Below are 18,076 nucleotides of genomic sequence, written 5' to 3' on the forward strand. Positions count from 1 at the left end.
TTTGTTGTCTGCTTGTTTCTGTGTTTACTTATTTGCTTGCTTGTTTCTTTCCTTCTTTGGTTGCTGGTTTGCTTGCTTTTTTGTTGCTTGCTTGTTGGTATGCTTGCTTGCTTTCTTGCTCTTTTGCTTGCTTGTTTGGTCGTGTGTTTGCTTAATTGCTCGTTTGTATGCTTGTTTGCTTGCTTCGTTCGTTGGTTGTTTACTTATTTCTAGTTTGCTCGCCTGCTTGTTCGTTTCTTTGTTAGCTCATTCGTTCGTTCATTTGTTCGTTTATTTGTATGTTTGTTTGCGTCTTTATTTGTTCCCTTGCTTGCTAATTTGTTTGCATGCTTGCATGTTTGCTTGCTTCTTTGCTTGATTGCATGCTTGCTTGCTTGCTTGCTGGCATGTTTACTTGCTTGCCTGTTTGCTTGCTTGCTTACATTTTTGCTTGGTTGCTTTTTTGTTTGTTTCTTCGCTCGTTTTTTCCTTCGTTTGTTCGTTAGTTCATTCGTCGGCTTATTCGTTCGTTTGTTCGTTTGCTCACTTTTTTATAATAGTGTCAGTCTCAATCTGAGACCATAGCTGGTGACTGAACAATAAAACAAAAGAAAACAATTTATGGCAGTGCACGCGTAGATCGCAATCAAAAAATTAAATTGCGCATGAAAAGAATATCGCGGGGTTGAAGCAAAACTACCCAATCCGAAAACGAAACTCATCAGAGGCAAGTACATTGCCACAGTAAAAAATGAAAAGAGCTGCAGCAAATTTTAAGCGAAAAGGAAATCCGTTTCACGGTAACTTAAGAACGCGTTGAAGTAATTTTAAGCGTTTTAAGTGGCCTTTGCCCTGTATTGGGTGTAGTCAGGCTGATGACGACGAGCAAGACTACCTATTCATTTCTGATTATGAACGCTTTCCGCAAAATTAACTGAGATCACGAGCCTGTGGCAACGATCTCTTGTAATGGTAGTGAATAAATGAGCTGAATTGCATTGATGGAATGATCGAGGCGATCCCAGTTTGTTAAAACTAGAAGACAGCAAGTATGAACGAACTTGCCACTGCGTCATGAGTATTCTTCCTGAGGACGGGCATATTTATGGCGTGATGCTCGTGACGGAGAAAGAGATATTCATTTTGATAATCTTTTACTGATCGTGAAGCAAGTCAAGTGCAATTTTCACCCGAGCTTGTCCTGGTGGACAGAGCCCTCAGATCTGAAATAACCGCATGGTATTTGGGTGCACAATAGGCAGCTTATATTTTCTGCATCAAGCGCCTTCAATAACGTTTTGCTTTAAAAAACGAGTTGATGTGCTCTAAAGCTGGTCTCACGAATGTAGTATCGGTCAGAAGATCTGTGTACACAGGTGCGAAACATACGCGTCTTTTAGTGCAGAAATTTGACATTATTTCTTTGTGTTCACGCACGCACCAGCAATTTCCCATCTACACCTCCTTCTGCTTCGCCATGATTATCGCTGTGATGCCTTTGTTCCTCCGGGAGCCAAAGTTTCTTTCTGCTATTGCTGGTGTCGGCGTATCAACAGCCTCCCCAGAGTGTTTTGCCACACGTGTCCTGCCGCTTGCCTTCCACTATACAATTCCACCTTATATCGCCTGGTGGCGCTGTGCCTATCGAAGAATGTAACGTTGTGTAAATGAATTTACGGAAACGTACTGCGGACAAGAAAAATGTTCTATGTATTCGAAGGCTTTAAATGTCAAGCACAAGTCAACATCAGATCCATGCAGGTGAATCAGCCTCCCTGATTATCTAAACCTTCTTTGTCATAATTTGTTCCTTTTTTCACGATTTTCTGAACTCGTGTCCCGTGGATGTAAGCTGTGAGTCAATGAAACATAACAGTTGTTCCCATACCGGTTTCAGTATTATTAAATTGTAGACTTATTACCTGGTGAATATGATATTTGGAAAGAGGTAAAAGGATCGGCAGACTTTTACTTAACCTTTATCATTTTTTAATAGGCAAAGTTCGCATTTTTGACGCGCTAAAAGTATTCCATTGTTAATGTTAGTAGTAGCACCCCATAGCAACATGTCATTAGCAGTTTGGAATAAAATAACGAGTAATATAAACATTTCTAGTAACTGAATATTAACGGGAGCCGCGTAACTATTTCCTTTACACAAAAAACAGGCTATTCCAAAGTGGTGGATCCGCTGCACTGCTGGAGTGTGGAATCGTTCAGAACAAGCCCGGCGCCTTCAATAAAGACCGGAAAGCTATGAATCTCGTCGGCAACGGCAAACATGAAGGTTACAGACAGGCACCTGTCGATATACCGGGCTGGGAGGAGCAGTAATCTCTGTCTGAACTAAAATCAGACAATTTGGCGTCGTTGTTTCGAACAAAACTGTCGCTTGCATCTGCAAGGCCAAGGATTGATGCTGCGGAATCGCGAGGTGACCGCCGTAGCTGAGCAAGGTCGCTGCAAGACGAGGACGCCACATATGCTCGCCATGTTCGCTCTGCGTTCATAGGTATCCAGAGAAGTTTTAAACTCTCTCCCATACGGCTGACCAAAAACACAATCGGAAACTGCAGCGCAGTTTTCTAACATGTTAGGTGTTGTCACTTCTCCAGAAGCGGCCAAAATGGAACATTTCGCGCCATCGATAAAATTGGACGATTTGAATAGGGACGGCATCAAGAGTGTTAAACACCCGACCGGAAGTGCTCGCTCCGAAACAGCGAAATCAACATGATACGTCCATGACAGATGTTCTTTAAACCGGAATCCAAGCAACTTTGGGACTGTCCTGTATCCAAGCACTGGCAATATAATTCCTATGTTGTCCCATCACGTACTTATAGATCTGTTAACTCTATACTCTCCCTTTTTTGTATATTGAACTGGAACTTTTTTTACAGCCACTCGGAGAGCTCTGCCAGATAGGCACGAGCTTCGTATTTTTTTAGTGTCTCAGCTCTTGTTAGCTTTGTGCGACGCATCAGTTTCGCCCCGCCGCGGTGGCTAAGTGGTAAGAGCTAGACTACTGAGCTGGAGGACCAGGCTTCGATCCCGGTCGCGGCGGTCGTGTTTTGACGGAGGCGAAATGCAAGGCGTCCGTGTACTGTGCGATGCCAGTGCACGTTAAGGAACCCCAGGTGGTCCAATTTACCAGGAGCTCTTATCTACGCCATCCCTCCAAGTCTGAGCAGTTTTAAGACCTCAAACCCCATAAACTAAATCAAACCATTATCAGTTTCGCGCTGTCATCGTCGGCGTCCGCAGCGCCACCTACCGCTTGCCTTCGTGAGAGACGAAAATCTGAAAACAAAGGAATTCTACTCTCCAAGTTTAGAAGGAGGGAGGGGAATGTAGGACAGAGACGGTTGGAGGCGACGGGTGGCGTAGTGGCTTTGATATCCGTCTCGGCTGTGGGAAATATTTGGTTCGAAACCCACCGCCGACTAATCACGCGTACAGCCTGTACACATTACTTATTGTGTAAATAATTTGTGTATATTACCTCTGCCCATATCCTCTCATCCTGTCCCCTCACCTCTTTCATTTTATTTCTGCATTCTGCCTGCTATCCTTTATTTCCGCTGCACCAGTTCAGGCGCTTCAGTGTCGTTGGCAGATGCCGGGGCTACCAAAAATCTTTTTCTTCCTTTTTACTATTATTTTAATAAAACCATTTACTACTACTACTACACCGCCGGACAAAAAAAATTGGGGGGGGGGCACTTTGTTGACCTAAACTGCGGTTAGGCTAAATCCTTTAGCGCGGTGTTCCTGCTTGTGTCCCTGATGTGTGGTTAAGACGTTAAGCACTTGCGTTTGCCCGCGTTCTGAGACTCCATTGAAGCGAGCGCTGGGAGGGATGTTGCGCGCCACCCGACTCGGTCGACAGTTGGGAGGCTTCTGGCGCGGGCGCGACGGTAGCGTCACCTCGCGCATGCGCAGTGAACTACTAATGCCGCAACACGGCCTCTGAGATCACCCACTCGCGCTAGCGTGCGAGATAATCTCTGAGGCCATGGGCATAAGAACGCAACAGACGGAGGGAGGGACGCCGGACGGACGGAGCATGGGCCATTAAAGGCTTTCTCCGCCTTAAAATGGCTAGAAGCGTCCCCCTGACCGCTGCGCGGCTTCTTTCATTGCTGCCACACCACAGCTAATACTCGCGCATTCGCTTTAAACACTGCTAACCGTCCTATGATTTTTGATTTCCTGGATGCTTCCAACTGTACAAACACACATATGTCGTCAACAAGTAATGTTATTTCACATGTGCGTTCCACCTTCGTGATATCATTAATATGAAGATAAAAAGTACTTGTCCCGGTATGAGCCTTGTGGTGTACCCGCCTTCTTTTGCGCAGCAACCGGAAGAACGCTATACCAACGCAACACGCGACACGGCTTTCAGAGCCTATCATCTCTTTTCATCGTCTGTGGTCATGGGCGCATTGACCTCTCTGCGACGCAGTTTTCACTTATGTTGTTTTATTGTCAAAGGTTGTACGTTGGCGAAACGAGATGCAGGAATCGAGAGTAATGGTTTATGTTGAAAGGCAGAACAATGAGCGCGTTGGTGAACGCTCATATTCCAGATACGTATAGTGCTACATGCACTAAAAGACAACGACAGGCGAAACCGCTACACTCATCTGACGTATTTAAACGCTTCTTTTTGTATTCATGTCGGCATATCGCAGCGATTTCTCAGATGTTGGTATAGCTGCCACTAAAAAAAAAAAACGTGTGCGCTGAAGTGATACAGCTCTAACGACGCACCGAAAGTACGCTTCTTTCATTTATGAGTGGCCTGGGGCTCTAAATCTGACGTTATCATGTAGTAACATTCACATGGATTGTTCTTAACTTCTGCCTTTAAAAGCAGTGTCGGGCCCGGAAAACAGCGGCTATTGTCCTAAGTGCAAAACAGAGCGCGCAGTTCGAGCGCTCTAAACAAGCGTGTGGACGACTGTTCAATGACGCATTCGCGTATTAAGTCTAAATACGGTGTTTTCGCCTATCCGTCACGTAAATCGTGTCAGTTGCGCCACCTATACAGCTCATGGTTCTTGCTCAAGGACAGCATCCGCACGCGGCGTCGTGCAAGAGGCTGGTGCCCACGACGGCCCCTCACCATAAAGAGGAACCACCACGGCTTGGGGAAGCTGTAGCCGAAGGGCCAGACGTTCTTCAGGTACCAGGCCAGGGCCAGGCTCACTGAACAAGACGTGAGGAGCGCGATGGAGATCTTGCGGAGGGACAGCTGGTGGAAGGTCTTGTGCGACGCAAAATTCCGCCACGTCACGCCTTCGCCTGCGCATGACAAAATCAGCACTTTACAAGGCGCCCTTTTGCAACGGTCAGTTCTCGTTCTCGGCCGGTTGGAGTAAACTGTTCTTTGGTCGTGTGCGGTGGGCAATACGGCAACACCCTTCTCTATAATGACGCATTCGACATGTTTAGTAACTAAGTTACGTTCTGCACCTTCGGCACTTAAGAAACCCTTTGCTCATGGTGTATTAAATTGCTGCTTGGATTACATGCTTCCCTCAACAACATCATTCACCACCACCTTCGTTTTATTGCCCCTGTCCTGTACTAAGCAACAGTCCAGGGCTTCAGTATAATTGGGCTTTTCTGGAATGTTTTCCTCCTTCTCTTGCTTCGAGATTTTGAGTCAAGCCATTCATAGTAGGGAGAAAGGCACTCCCAATCTTCGCTATGATGTGTCAGGCTGCGAAACTGCTCTTCTATGAGTAAGTACACCAACCACAGCAAACCTAATCGGTGATACCCAGATGACGTGACTTGAGAACTCCCATCTGAAACCAGACTATCACCGCCAGGAAGCAAAATATTACGGCCGCATGCTTGGTCAAAGATGATGACGAATCATGGTTCTTGTGTTCCGACATGCTCGTACATCGCGAGCCAGTCCTCCAAGTAAAGATCGTCTGCTCCGCAGAAGGTCCCGAGGTCGCGTGGGTGCGCAGTGATGACCGTGGGGGCAGCAGGCGCCGGGGCATCATCCCTTTCGAGTGACACAGTGGAACAACATGGAATAAGGAGTCCGCTGTGGAGTTCCGTCTTGGGTGTGGCGGTATCCAGCACGTCGCCCAATAGTGTAACGGGTAGAAATATATATTTACAGAAGGAGATTAATATATACAGACAGAGGCCGCCAGGGAGGCATACAATAGGAGCCAGCCCCCGAATACCCTTCGTCCTGCTCGTCCACCATACACAAGCACCATGCTTCGTCATCATCTTTGTCCAAGCCTACGGCCGTACCAATTGTTTGCGTAATCTCCAGGTGCCTCGGAGGGCAAAATTTCCCAGCCAATGTGATCGCGCGTTTAGCGTCATGTTCATGCTTTAGAGTATAAATTTCCTCGTGTCATTGTAGAATTTGGGTACTAAGAGTAAATGCAGGCGTGTCGAACTACAAAGCTGACCGATTGCGTCGCCATAAAACAATGGCAAACTTGGACAATTTTACAACAAAATCATACTAATTCCGTAGACAGCTCTCACTTGTCGCGCACGCCTTACCTAGTTCCTCACTCTCGCAGATCAACGTGATGCCGTAGGCAAAGCCAACATTCGGCAAAAGGCAGACCGCCTGGAAGATGAGGTTGTAAGGGTTCGGTGGATCTTTCCTGTCCATGAGCGTGGCGCCGGACACAGCCAGGATGGTGATTGGCAGAATCAGGGTCATCACCATCACGACGAACGTCATGATCGCTGCTATGTTGGCTACAGGACAAAGGAAGCCGGAATTGAATGAAAACTCAAGCCTCTCGCTGGACGCAGAGATAACAGACTTCTAGATGCAATAGTGAACAAGGAAGTGCTGTAGCTGTAACTAATCTGGCGATTATCAGTGACAATAAAGAAAAAAATCTGCAGCGGAGTTTGTTGTCTTATAAGGCAAAGAAAATTGTTCAAATCGCGAGATCGCCCATGAAGTGAGTCTTGCTTTCTTTGCAGGGCTCAGGCCTTTCCTCACACATATTAGAACTGGTTTCTATCGGTTCGCCGCGCCTACCATACGACAGCATATTCTCGCGGAGCATATGGAAACCTAGTGGTCGAAAACGACGGCAGATAAAGCCGTATCTTTTGCCTTGGAAAAAAGCTCAGCACAATACCTTCAAAGATTTTGATGAAAACATATCTTCCCATTTCGATGCGCACGAGTCCTGTATCTTAGGTTAATTTTTTTGTCATACGACATGCCGTAACTATGCAAAAAGAATGCACTTCCGGCGACCATCCTAAGAAAAATTACTTCAATGAATCACTCACGAAACAACCTAAAAAAATGAAAGACCTGAAGCATAGAAGTCTCAGTGGACGTAACTGGAGAGATTCGTAAAAGTGCCGCTGCAATCCCAAAAAAAATTTACGCAACCCTAACACGAAAGAACTAAACGCACCGTCCTTCATCATTAGGTTTTAAACGGGGGAAAATTAATTGTTACACGCTCTAACAATCCACTTCGTCATAAGAACAACTTTAAACGTTCTACAAAAGCTGTGTAAAAAGTCTTTCGAACACCTGTTGGGACAATTTTAGTAAATGATATATAAAAGTCACGACGTTTTGGGATTTCAGGTTTCAACGAAATCGGCGGGATTATTTTCATTTTATTTACTAGAGGGTGAGAAGAGCTATAAGAGCAACGGTGTGTGTTGCTTCTCCGGCGGTTAAGCACTGGGCTGCACAGCCTGCGGGCTCTGTGGAATAACTGTCTGTTCCTGTCGACTGCCTTCCGCGTATACAATGCCTCATTGAAACCTTGTGCCAAAGGCAGGGAGTGAACATGGCTGTACAAGTATAGCAAGCCCATACAGCGTGAGGCGGCTTAGCTTTTGAAAAGGCCGTCGTCTCAACTCACGTCTAGGGCTGACGATGGCGATGATGATGGCGAAACATGAGGCCGCGGCGGAATAGACGGTAAAGAACACGACGAGCACTGTGGTGTCGCTGCGGGTCCAGAGACCCTCGGCGCCGGTGAGCGGGTCGTAGCGGAAAAGCGTGATGAGCGGCGTCTGCACCAGGAACATCTCGAAGAAGGCGCCCATCAGATTTCCCAGCCAGTAAGCCGTCTCTGACAAACCATTGATGCTCATTAGTTCCTGCAATGAGGCAGCAGTGCAAACCATATCTTTACGCACGTTCCGTCAGTGCAATTCCAAAACGGAAGCAGAAGAACGGTGCCGCCGAATCATCAGCAAATAAATATTTCCTGCTTGAGAAGAAATACAGGCTAGTCCTATTAACGCATCCATGCAGAGGTCTTCGCGCCATCAAATCGTAAATCAATTGCACTACTAGTCAGCCTGACTAGATTAAAATCTTGTTGCGCTGCTCCCATTTTGAATGTCGGGTTCGCATTTCATTGCACGCAGACAACACGTGCGCTTGTAAGCCGCATGGATTACTCCGTAGACACTGAACTAACATGGCAACCAGATATGAATGCCGTTGTGGCGCTGCGTGGGCTAAATAAGCTGAATTTATTTCTGCAATAGCATAACATATGTGAGGCCAGCAACTCAATAGGTTAACACAGCTATGGAAACCATTCTACGCTACGGTCGGGCTTCCCCGGAAAACCGAGTATATCACTGAGCTGCTTGTGGCAGTAGACGGTACGTGCGAATCTATCGAATATGCCTCGAAGAATGCTGCTTAAAATATACCACGCATACTTGCGCTTCGTCAAAGCACCTTCCACGTACTCACCAGGCGCATTTGTGAATGAATTGAGTTCAGCGATCAAATTTGTGGCGGTAGATTCGCAGCACCGAAAGTCGGTATCAAGCGCAAGAACAGATCAAACGAAGAAGCATGCCTTGGCGCCCGACGTGAGCTCCTCGCAGAGCCTCTTAGTGAACACGGGCAACATGAAGAGGAAGCCGACCACAGTGGGCAGACAGCCGAGCGTGTGGCGCACCGGGTTCTTGGCGACGCTCTCAGTGTACGCCTCTTTCCTCTTGATCTGCTCCGGGGTGAGTTCGTTCTTCTTGCCCTTGCCTCCTTTGCCCTTGTCCTTGCCCTTGCCCTTCCGAGCGAGCGCCCAGCGAAACGGCACCGTCTGCGAGGCACATCACAGTTCAGGAATAAAGCGGACCTTATTGCCGATGCAGTCTGTGCATGGTAAGAATAAAGATTCTGATACAGAGGACAACACACAACTAAGAGGATAAAGGAGAAGCACTCGTCGTGTGACTTCAAGGCAATTCAAGAACGTAAAGGTTTATGTTTTACTGGGGTTTAATCTTCTGAAAATACTCAGGCTATGAGGGACGCTGTAGTGAAGGGCTCCGAAAATTTCTACCACCTGGGGTTCTTTAAAGAGCACTTGTATCACACAGTACACAGAGCACTAAAATTTCGCCTCCGTTGAAATTCGACCGCCACGGCCGGGATAAAGCCCGCGTCTTTCAGGTCAGCAGAAGAGCGCCACATAAACTTGGCCATCACGGTGGCTGGAAGGTTAAGTGATATTAAAACGCAACGTCACTCTGTCAACTAATGTGCAGTAACGACATAACGTGCGTGGTGGCATTGTGACAGTGCGCTGCGCGTTATGGGAAGGCCGCTATCTCCGGCAACATCTTCCCGTTGTGGGACCCCGGACGTGCTTGAGCAACAGACAGTATGATGCCAGGAATCTCGGGGTCAAAAGAGCTACTACTGAGGATAGTTGGAAATGCATGCTTGAAGGTATTGGTGAGCGCTATCAAAATACGGAAAGGGAGGAACACAGAGGACGAAGCGCTTTCTAACACCTATGTATTATCTGAAGAAACATGACTGTACGTCATATCATACACAGAAGAGGGACGAACGCACGGCACTGACAATAGTAATATGAAAGAAAAAAACAGATCAACACGTGCCCTTACAACAGCCGAAAATTACTATTCTTGAGGTAGTTTAATTCAGTTCTCCCTAACATCACCGAAGGGGAGCTGACACATTGCTTATCTGGAGCAACATGAATAGCGTAAGCTTCGAAAAGTTCGCGTTCCCGCCCCTGTTTCTGGCCCGACCTATTACCTTGGTGTTTTTTAGCATCGGGGAGCATTTGCAGTGTGCGCAATGTGGTGCCAGATTGCCGGATTTTGTAACTTGTTTGCATAATCTTTCGTGCTCGCTAAGCCTCTTGTTCAGGCTTAGAGAGCACGAAAGAAACCGAGCTATGAGGGACGCCCCGTTGCGACGCCGTACATTCATAACATCTCCCACAGAATAAAGAAGACAGCTAACAATTACGGAGTTGACGTGGTTTCTTCAGCTCCCAATAAGCTCATTGAAATGTGCAAAAAGGTCAACGAGAATGAAGACCACAAAAAGAAACCTGGGTGCAACGTCAAACACCAAATCACCTTATGTAGAGTGTGACGAAAACGTCATTTATAGCATTCCGCTTAGCTCTCAACGAATCTACGTAGAGCAAACGGGTAGGTGCCTGAACAAGAGGCTTAGAGAGCACGAAATATTATGCGAACAAGTTGCAAAATCCGGGATCTGGCACCACATTGAGCACGCTGCAAATGCACCCCGATGCTAAAAAACGGCCAGAAACAAGCGGGAACGCGAAATTATCGAAGCTTACGCTATGCATGTTGCTCCTGATAAGCAATGCGTCAGCTCTCCTTCGGTGATGTCAGGGAGAACTGAATTAAACTACCTCTAGAATAGTTACCTTCGGCTGTTGTAAGGGCACGTGTTGATCTTTTTTTTTTCCTTCATATCACTCTTGTCAGCTCCGTGCGTTCTTCCCCCGTCTGTGTATGATATCACGTAATTATGTGTATATAGTCATGTTTCTTTACAAAATAAACGTGTTAGAAAGCGCTTCGTCCTGCGTGTTCGTCCCTTTCCATATTTTCATAGCGCTCACCAATACCTTCAAGAATCTTGGGGTGTCGGGCGAGAGGGCTCATTATAGGTCTTCCTGGCAGCCATTTTTAAGCATTCAACCTGTCAAGCACCCTCCCGGAACCCACACCTGGCAAGAGTGGCAATGGCGCCGGCCAGAGAAGAAAAGGTTTCTGGCCCAGTTTATAGCCCTCTTACGAAAACCAGAGCTAAGCTCTGGTCCACAATGAGGGCGTGGGTTCGGACCTCACTTCTGACCCCACGTGCGACGACCCCACATACTGCGCGGGTCCACACAGGACGAAAAGGCAAAGAGACACTGCTTGACTCAGAACAAAACAATACATTCAACAATTACATGTTAAAGTGTACACGACGCAGAGGCTGGAGTGTCCAAGCTTGCATGCTGCTGCGTTGGGGCCGTAGTCTTCCTCAAAAGGAACGGAGGCGCTGCGGAGTGTACCTTGTTCGTTCGATCAGGTTTGTCGTCTCTTCGAAGGTTTGGTCGCTTCGGTCGCCGGTGGAGCGACTGCCAGCGTGTCGCCTCGAACCTTGCTCATCGCCAAACCAACTGGCTTGTTCTCGTTTTTTCCCGTCATTTCGGGCGATCCCTATTTCCAGGCTGGAGCGCCTCTCTCGTCCTCCTCTCAGCGCCGGCGACTGCGGTATTCCCAGTATTCCCCCGCATCGTCCCACCGGCCGGACGTTTTCTTCTCTTGCCGGCGCCATTGCCACTCAGCCCGGGGGGTGAGGGGGGAGAGGGTGATTGATAGGTTAAATGCTTGAAGATGACGGCCATCATTATCATCATCAGCCTGAATACACCCATTGCAGGGCAAAGGCCTCTCCCACGACGGCCAGGCAGACCTATCCTTCTCCTCTACACCCATTGATTTCTGGCGCCATACAATCCGTTGTTCAACCACGTACTGGGTCCCACAAAGGGAACATGTTTCCGGAGATAGCGGCCTTCCGATAACGCGCAGCGCACGGTCACAACATTAAAAAACCGGTTAAAACAACATTGCAACAGCCTTCACCTTCAATATACGCATTGATAAATGGCAAGGAATAGTGCATTTTCTTTCGAAATTCACTCGCTATTGTTCTAGCTACGTTCTATACAGGAACGCTCTTGCAATAAGTATTTTCCAAAGCGGTGCACAGGCCCACAGCTGCATCACACCGGCGAGCCACGCGCACAACAAAGTGAGACGATGAATGCGATAGGTGCGGCACAGTATGCGTTAGTCCCACTGGACAAAGCACGGACTGTCCCCCTGGACCATGCTGGATAGTCTGGTCCAGTCCATCAGTCACCATGTGGCATGCCGTACGCGCTCTCCTCACAGCCAACCTCCTCTCGACTCTGACGACCATGGTTTTGTTCTTGCCACCCGCTGCCTCCCCCGACTCGCCCCACCTCCCTTCCTCCTCTTTCCACTCTGTCTCCTCCCTCAACTTTGCTTTCTCTCTACCGAGGCTTTACGCGACAATGCCAGACCGTTCATGTGCTAATGGTGGTTTTATGCTAGCGCATTAATCAGACTGCCGCACATGTGCGAAAAAATGGCAGTGGTTTAGCTCTGGTTAAGCCTGGAGTGACGCGATAGCTCCAGCTGGCCGAGTGGAACTCGCTCGGTCGAAATGCAAAGTCAGTCTTTCGCCGCTTCGTTTCGCTGGGCGCTCCATCATCTTCGTCCCTGGACGTGGATTCACTCTCTCCCCCATCTCACCCTCTCCACTCCTCCATTCGGTTTCGCCGGCGCGCTGTGTCGCGCCGCCGGCAGCTGTCACTGTGTCCACGGTGGCCACGGCTCCGCCACGCTGAAAGCTCGGAATGCTAGCTTAATTTGTAAACAGCCCGAAACAATAGACCATGTTTTTTTGCATTGCTGGGAAGGGGTTTATTTTTGGGATGTGTTACAAAGGACAATAAAGAAAGAGCTACCACTTGACGCGCAGGGAATTCGTTATTTAAGCACAGACAATGAGGATGGGGTACCATTTGATCTCATAATGCTGTTGGGCCTCCACTGTATATGGCGCTCCAGAATGGCAGGCTATTATTGTGACAAAGACGCACGACCTGCCCGAATTTATTTTATGGAAAAAATGGACTGCTTTCTGGCCATCCAGAAAGCCGCTGCGGAGCCTCCCGAATGGCTCTCGAGGCTAGAGCCGCTCTGTATGCTTCGTGAATTTTAGAATGACGAAGCCAGACTCATGCTGGCTGACCACGATAGTGTCTTATGTACATAGTGTTTTGTGTGTTTTTTGTTGAGTGTTTTTTGGTTAAATGTTATGAGCCAAAGCCAGGCAATAAAGAAAAAAAATGCTAGCGTAATGTAGGCGCGCTGCGCGCACACAAGATGCGTGCTCTGACGTCACTCCGCGCAAGAGCACAACTGACGAGGTGGGCAGCGTCTGCTCCGCCGTCGGCGCAGAGGCGAGGCGCGCGGCGCGCACACCAGCTGCCGGCTATGACGTCGGCTACTGATCCGGAGTTCCCGGGTTCGAACCCGACCGCGGCTGCTGCGTTTTTATGTAGGCAAAACGCTGAGGCGCCCATGTGCTGTGCGATGTCAGTGCACGTTAAAGATCGCCAGGTGGTCGAAATTATTCTGGAGCTCTCCACTACGGCACCTCTTCCTTTCTTCCTTCACTCACTCCTTTATCTCTTCCTTTACGGCGCGGTTCAGGTGTCCGCCGAGATGTGAGACAGATACTGCGCCATTTCCTTTCCTCAAAAACCAATTATTATTATTATTATTATTATTATTATTATTATTATTATTATTATTATTATTATTATTATTATTATTATTATTATTATTATGACGGACGTCACTACGCGCATGCGCACAGCTGGCGGATCGGTGGTGCCACGGCTCAGTGCGCAGCCACGCTCACCTCGCGAAGTGGCTGGCGTAGTGTAGCTATTGATACAAAACATTCGCGATAGGGTCGCGCGCGGCTTCTTTACCTTGTTCAGGTATCGCAGCACGGCGTCACTAGAAATCTCTTCATCGTCCCAGATGTCCACCTCGTCGACGTGCAGGATACCTGCGAAAAGGCGAAGCGCGGTGGAACTCTCGTTCAGCGACTGTTTGGCGTGTGGGACGTCATGCACCCTGCCACAAGGTTCACTAGATCGAGACCACTGGCACGAAACAAAGCAAGAGTATTGATGCAGACACCGTGACTTCTGCGTGAAGGTATGAGGCGTGATGTACCGATGCACAAAAGCGAAAAAGTAACGACGCAGAACCCAGACAGGCAACACTGTGCTCGAAAACTCATTACCTGTCTCGTTTTTTCGTTTCGCGCATGATAAAATAGTCACATTTTCAGCTATGTTGACATCTCCAGTTGCGAATTTTCGAAGGCGGCCGGATCACAGATATGCACTTTTTTTTATATTCTTGGGTTTAGCTCATTCACCATCATCACTCCAATTTATTTTCACAGCTGGACGAAAGCCTCTCGTATCGATATCCGATCAGCCCTGTCGTGCGATAACCATATGATCACCGTTAATGTCCTAATCATAACTCCCCACTTAACAAACCAGCTACCGAGTAGCTTGACAGCAAATTTGTTTCGTTAAAACGACACCGGGTGCATCTTCAACGCTACGTGCCCTTCCCTAACCCATATCTTTATTTTTATTACAGCTTGGATATAACTCACGTTTGTTCTCTAGTCCAGTCGGCTTTATTTTAAGTTTACCTATGACATATTTCTTCCCACCATTTGAGTTAAAAAAGGGAAGACCACATATTTAACAATGCTGTCACTCCTCTTCCTTTTGCATTTTTTTTTGTGCTGTGAAAGAGGTTTCCGGGTGTCCGGGGGGCAACCCCGCACTGGCAATCCTCAGATGGTCACTCCCTTAATTGTCAGACTTCCTCCAACAAGGGCCTGCACACCTTGATCTAGCCGGTGAACGTCGAGAGTCTTCCAGGCACCTCATGACAACACTGCCAGGAGATGAAGCAAGTGCTTATATATGGTGTGTTGGTTTAGGATATGTATTGAGTTGCAAGCGTGAAACTCCTGTTGACCTTGCCTCCTTGCAGTCTTTGTTATGATGCGTTATCTTTCGTCATGTACAAGAGATAGCCCAAGAAGGCTTTTGAGACATAATCTCTAAGGCGATACTTAAGCAAACATTGCAATTTCTAGACAGTGACCGCAGAACTGAAAAGTAACTTTCTCAAAAAGAAATCTATTTTGCCATACCTTGCAGCTGCACCCAATATGCCGCAATTTCTACAAATTAAAAAAGGGCGCACAGAGATATCAGTTGTCAGGGCCGTATCGCCAGGAATCTGCATTGTGCTCGTGCCTTATTCGTGAAAAGAAAAAAAAATATGGAGACGCCTAAGTCACCATAAAAGTGGAATGCGACCGCTTTATATCCGCTGCTGTCGACGTACTTGGGAGCGAGAGTCTGTTAAACTAGATTGTTGACCCATACGAACTGGAGCTGGCCGACGCACGTCGAAACTATATGACGAGCAGCTCCACAATAACCCAGCGGCCGCGGCGAACTCGTCTCGCCCTTCCGCGGTTGCGCGCTCCCTGCTTGTTTTCAGTTTTCAATTTTTGGGCCCTAGTCTCGTGACCTTGTTACTACGCAACACTGTCGACCATTCTGTGACCTATGACTAACGCAAGACGCAAATTGCACGAACTGAAGTCTTTTGCTGTCACATTAAAAAAAGGAAGTGCCTATAGTGGACTGCCTTTCTCTCGTATCTGCGTGAGGAGGAGGCGGGGGCGTAGGAGAGGAGAAAAATTTACAGGGACGCCCAATTACACCATGTGTTGGAAATGTGATAGCATTAGAAGTTGTTATATTTATTTATTTATTCATTCATTCATTTATTCATTCATTCCTTTATTCAGGATACTTACATCATCAGAAGGCATTGAAGGTGTTTAGTACATGGGGGTCACACTAACCGGCAAAAAGTTTGCCACAATGCAAATGAATACACCAGTGAACAACGACCAACACTAAAATCAAAAATACTGGAAAACATACAAATAGTGCAATAACAATGTAGAAAAATAAAAGGAAACGCATAAGAGCAGCTCCAGAGTAGTATAGGCAAAAAAACTACAAAAACTCAATGAATAAACCTATCAATAGAATTTTCAATATAAGGCGCATCCATCACTTCATACGGGAGCTGGTTCCAGCCATTAATCGTGTTAGGAAAAAACGAATTTGTGCCATTCTTTCAATGTTATGTTTGCGAACCCCTGCACGTCGGTCTGCACACAACCAGACATCTCTCCGGGTCATCTGACTGGTGTTTCCCGATAAGTGGCTAGAGGTGGCGACACGTGCGGTGCGCAATGAGGTTACATTTAAACGTATAGCTGTTACTTCCGGTCCTCTGAATAATGAGACCGACAACGCATTTTTTCGACGAGGCTCCTAATGGTATGCAAAGAAAAAATTTTAATGTGATGCGTGCGTGGCAAGGAGGGATCTGCATCACATCGAGAGCAGGCAAAAATCCCTCTCCTGCGCAAATCACACGGGCATCCCGAAGACGAGCGGAACGCCACTCACTCCACCTAGGAGGGTGGGGAGAGGGGATCTTTTGCATCGTCTAAACGTGACGTTTCCATCACATGATGGATGGTCGCCCTACCCCTAAAGAGCGAGAGATCGGCCGTTATGACTACGTCTCATGCTTACACACTCTAGACTGCCTGTTCGTCGTCAAAGGCGTAAAAGTCAGGAGGTTGCTTGAAACTACGAGCCGCTACTCCTCCTTGTTCTGCGTGTACTCACCATGCGACGCAGGTGCCAGGGCCATTCTTCCGTAGATGGCCTGCGTGGCGTTCTTGTGGGCGTGGCCAATGAGGCCCCCGTAGCTGAACATGTAGCCCATGATGACCGGCACGATGATCTCGATCATGGTCAGAAAGTAGTGGCGCCGGATCTGGATCATGTACACGTTCTTCCAGAAGATCAGGAACAGGTGGGTCATGAACGCCATGGTGCCGGGGATGGAGCCGCACCGCAAGTGGCGAGACCGAGTAGCGACCGTTCAATACTCCAGCCAGCGGACGAAGCCGGAACTGTGTTACGACCGACAGCTTCGCTGCTGATCTTCGCCTGTTGCAGCGTTGCTTGCAGAGGTATCGTTCTCTGAGCGCGTTGCTCTCTGTGAGGTGTCGGCGGATTGGCCGCAAACAAGCAAAAGAATCTGAAAATGCATTACGGTACCTAGAGATGTGCGTTCTTGATTCGGTTGGGCGCGAGACCTCGCTCGGTAGTGACGGAACAGCCCTGCACTGGCCGAGCTTGCGCGTCTACCTGCGCAAGAGAGAAACGCTGGGAGACGACGTTGTTCAGCCGACTGGAGCGAAGCTAGAACGCTGCCTTCTGGACCATCGTCTTGTTGTTGTTGTTGTTGTTTTTGTTCTTAGCCTACTGACGAGGGGGGCGCACACGTGCAGCGCGCGAAGCTCGTAGTGTTCTGTTTCTTTTCTCTGCCTCAGGAATGAGCGCGCGCTTTTAGGAAACATGCACACCGTAAAGGCCATGTATGTACCCCAACCAGGTGCGGGAATGTCGTTCTCAACCACATAACACACACATTCTTTTTTTTCGAAAATGGTACCAAAATGATCATTTAGTACTTCTACTGTCATTTGTCGGATAGCTAAGAAAAATGCTTTGGACGAAAAAGAAATTGAACTCACTGCAGCCTTCACTCAGTTCATATCAATGGCTACATTGCAAACCCCAACCACAGCCACCCTCAGTGCAGGGGCCCGAAAAATAACTCAAGCAACCATTGGGACCTCAAGAGTGGAGCATTACAATGTCCAAAAACTCTTAGTATAAGGTCACGGTTTTGCAGGGTAACATTGGAAGACTCATTGCCAAGCGAAGGGCTTTGGAGATGAAAATACTACACCTGGATTGCAAACCCGACACCACATGCATGCAGCGCAGACACAGGCTGAGTGCAGATTATCAGGTTGCACTACTTACAATGAAATCACGAAAGGCAAACCTCGCTTCGCCATCATGGTACAGAGGAATATGGCAGTAAACCGAGCTTAATTGAAACTGGCGACATTAAAGTCATATGCACCTTAATCTAAATATTATCACTCAAGTCGAGGAGGAAATACAATACAATGATTATTCAACATCTCAGG

General features: G+C 47.7%; 1 protein-coding gene across 1 annotated transcript in view; it reads right to left on the reverse strand.

Annotated features, from left to right (window-relative positions):
• Positions 1–17,291, reverse strand: part of LOC144123714 (phospholipid-transporting ATPase ABCA3-like) — a 22,561-nt gene extending 5,270 nt beyond the window's left edge. The window contains exons 1-7 of the mRNA XM_077656492.1: positions 17,133–17,291; positions 16,695–16,984; positions 13,866–13,945; positions 8,844–9,086; positions 7,884–8,124; positions 6,535–6,738; positions 5,117–5,295 (exon numbers count right to left, since the gene is read on the reverse strand). Coding sequence (XP_077512618.1) covers positions 5,117–5,295; positions 6,535–6,738; positions 7,884–8,124; positions 8,844–9,086; positions 13,866–13,945; positions 16,695–16,902 — 1,155 coding nt within the window. The 5' untranslated portion in view covers positions 16,903–16,984; positions 17,133–17,291. The remainder of the gene's footprint in view (positions 1–5,116; positions 5,296–6,534; positions 6,739–7,883; positions 8,125–8,843; positions 9,087–13,865; positions 13,946–16,694; positions 16,985–17,132) is intronic.
• Between the last annotated feature and the right edge of the window lie 785 nt (positions 17,292–18,076).

The sequence above is a fragment of the Amblyomma americanum genome, chromosome 3 (genome assembly GCF_052857255.1).
Source record: "Amblyomma americanum isolate KBUSLIRL-KWMA chromosome 3, ASM5285725v1, whole genome shotgun sequence".
NCBI classification, from domain to species: Eukaryota; Metazoa; Arthropoda; class Arachnida; order Ixodida; family Ixodidae; genus Amblyomma; species Amblyomma americanum.